Source organism: Austrofundulus limnaeus, unplaced genomic scaffold, assembly GCF_001266775.1.
Source record: "Austrofundulus limnaeus strain Quisiro unplaced genomic scaffold, Austrofundulus_limnaeus-1.0 Scaffold1229, whole genome shotgun sequence".
NCBI classification, from domain to species: Eukaryota; Metazoa; Chordata; class Actinopteri; order Cyprinodontiformes; family Rivulidae; genus Austrofundulus; species Austrofundulus limnaeus.
The window spans coordinates 28,505-30,290 of NW_013953631.1; the positions used below are offsets into that span (position 1 = coordinate 28,505).

At 40.0% G+C, this 1,786-nt stretch overlaps 1 protein-coding gene across 1 annotated transcript in view; it reads right to left on the reverse strand.

The window, feature by feature from the left end:
- The window catches only part of LOC106534641 (AP-3 complex subunit beta-1), a gene marked incomplete at its 5' end in the record, with an annotated part of 66,459 nt that overhangs the window by 27,734 nt on the left and 36,939 nt on the right, over positions 1–1,786 (reverse strand). Inside the window, 1 exon segment of the mRNA XM_014031341.1 lies at positions 1,262–1,365. Coding sequence (XP_013886795.1) covers positions 1,262–1,365 — 104 coding nt within the window.

The following is a 1,786-nucleotide window of genomic DNA, read 5'->3' on the forward strand; positions in this document are numbered from 1 at the left end:
AGTTGTAAACATATTTAATGTTTTTATTCAATTTTTTTTCTCTTCATCATCTCTCCTATAGCTCAGATCACAACTGTTGTCAAACATCCAACTATGCAAATTAAGTGATGACGTCATCCAGCAGCTTCTAGGACAGCCAATAGGGACTTTTCTTGCTCAGGAGTTGTCAACACTAAAACGATCCAAACCATACAAGTAGCCCATCAGTTTAAAGCCCAGACTCTGCTCTTTCCAACAATATAAGTGTCACAGCTCTACGTGAAAAATTCACAGAACAAGCAGCCAAGGAATAGTGAAAAAGGCTAAATTCTGGAACCATAAACACAAACGTCTTTCCTTTGTTTTTATGTCTTTAATCCACTTTGGAGTGATTTTTTTCCATTTGGCTGGACCTGTACGTCTCCTGTGTTAATGTTGGTACATGTAATATGATAATTCTGAACTGTGGAGATCATTAAGAGTCATTCTCGGGTGAAAAAATCTTTCGCTAACACTGTGTTGACCGCGAACTGTGTTGACCCGAACAACACTTGCACAAATCCGGATGTAACAAAATTTTTAAAAATGAAAGCATTAAAGATTCACATAAGTATTCTGATTTTACCTCTACGGGCCTTTCTGATTTCAAATTTTCCAACACTGAACTCAAAAATCGGACTTTGTTGAACATAAAAAGACACAGCAATAGCAAAATGAATGGTCTGGACATACTTCTCCCAGGAGAAAACACAGTATAAAACACATTAATGTGAAAGAACAGCTCACAAACTGTGGTGAGAAAGGAGCTATCAGAGTAGGAAAGGTCAGCCATCAGATATACACAACACAGAGACATGAGGGACACACAATCTGACAGAGAGAGATGGAAGGTGACGGAAAGGAGGAGACAAACGAGCGGGTGGACTCACCGATGAGACGCAGAAATAGAGTTCAAGGGTGTAGAGAAGAAGAGAAAAAGACAGCCAGAGTGGAAAAAGACAGACTATAAGAGATACAGGAAGCAGGGAGAGCTGTACGGCCGTCCTGACTGGCTATAAATATAAGAAGGCAGAAAAGGTTGGTGTCTGGAGCAGAAATGTTCCACATGGGGAGTAAGCTCATTTCACCACTGAATTTGATGCTGCGCTGTACTGTCAGTGTCAGGAAGAAAGGAACTATTGACTCAGTGCATGTTGATGAAGGAAATTTCTCCACACAAGTCCCTAATGCGCACACAGACACACAAACAAGCACACACACACATGCTGTAGTGTACACTAACCTGTAAGGTGGGTGACACATTGGACAGAGAAAGGCCTTTGAGGTCAGACAGAAGGCTTGAAGAGATGACTGAAGGCTTTGGTGCGTTCGTCGGTGCAGGAGAAACTGGATGGTGCAGAAAACAGAAAGGATCAGCTGCAGCCAGTGTTCTTCAGGAGGATGCTTTTTATAAATGTTTGCTCTATCATGACCTGATGGCTATAATTCACAAATTAAATATGGTTAATTTGGGGTTTTTTACCCACTGATGAAAGTCCGGCAATTATGCACTTATAAAAAAAACTCATGAAGGGTTTTAACAGCACTCAGAAATGAATCAGACATATATGCTATGATTAACTTTTGAAATCAACTCAAATCAAGATGGTGATCACAGCTAATTTTAAAAAAGAAAAAAGGTTTAATTCAATTATTTTATAAATATTAAGCAAGGTGTCTGCAACCTGTGGCTCTGGGGCCACATGTGGCTCCATGGTCCCTCTGCAGTGGCTCTTTGAAATTGTGACGAAACATAACACTATATATA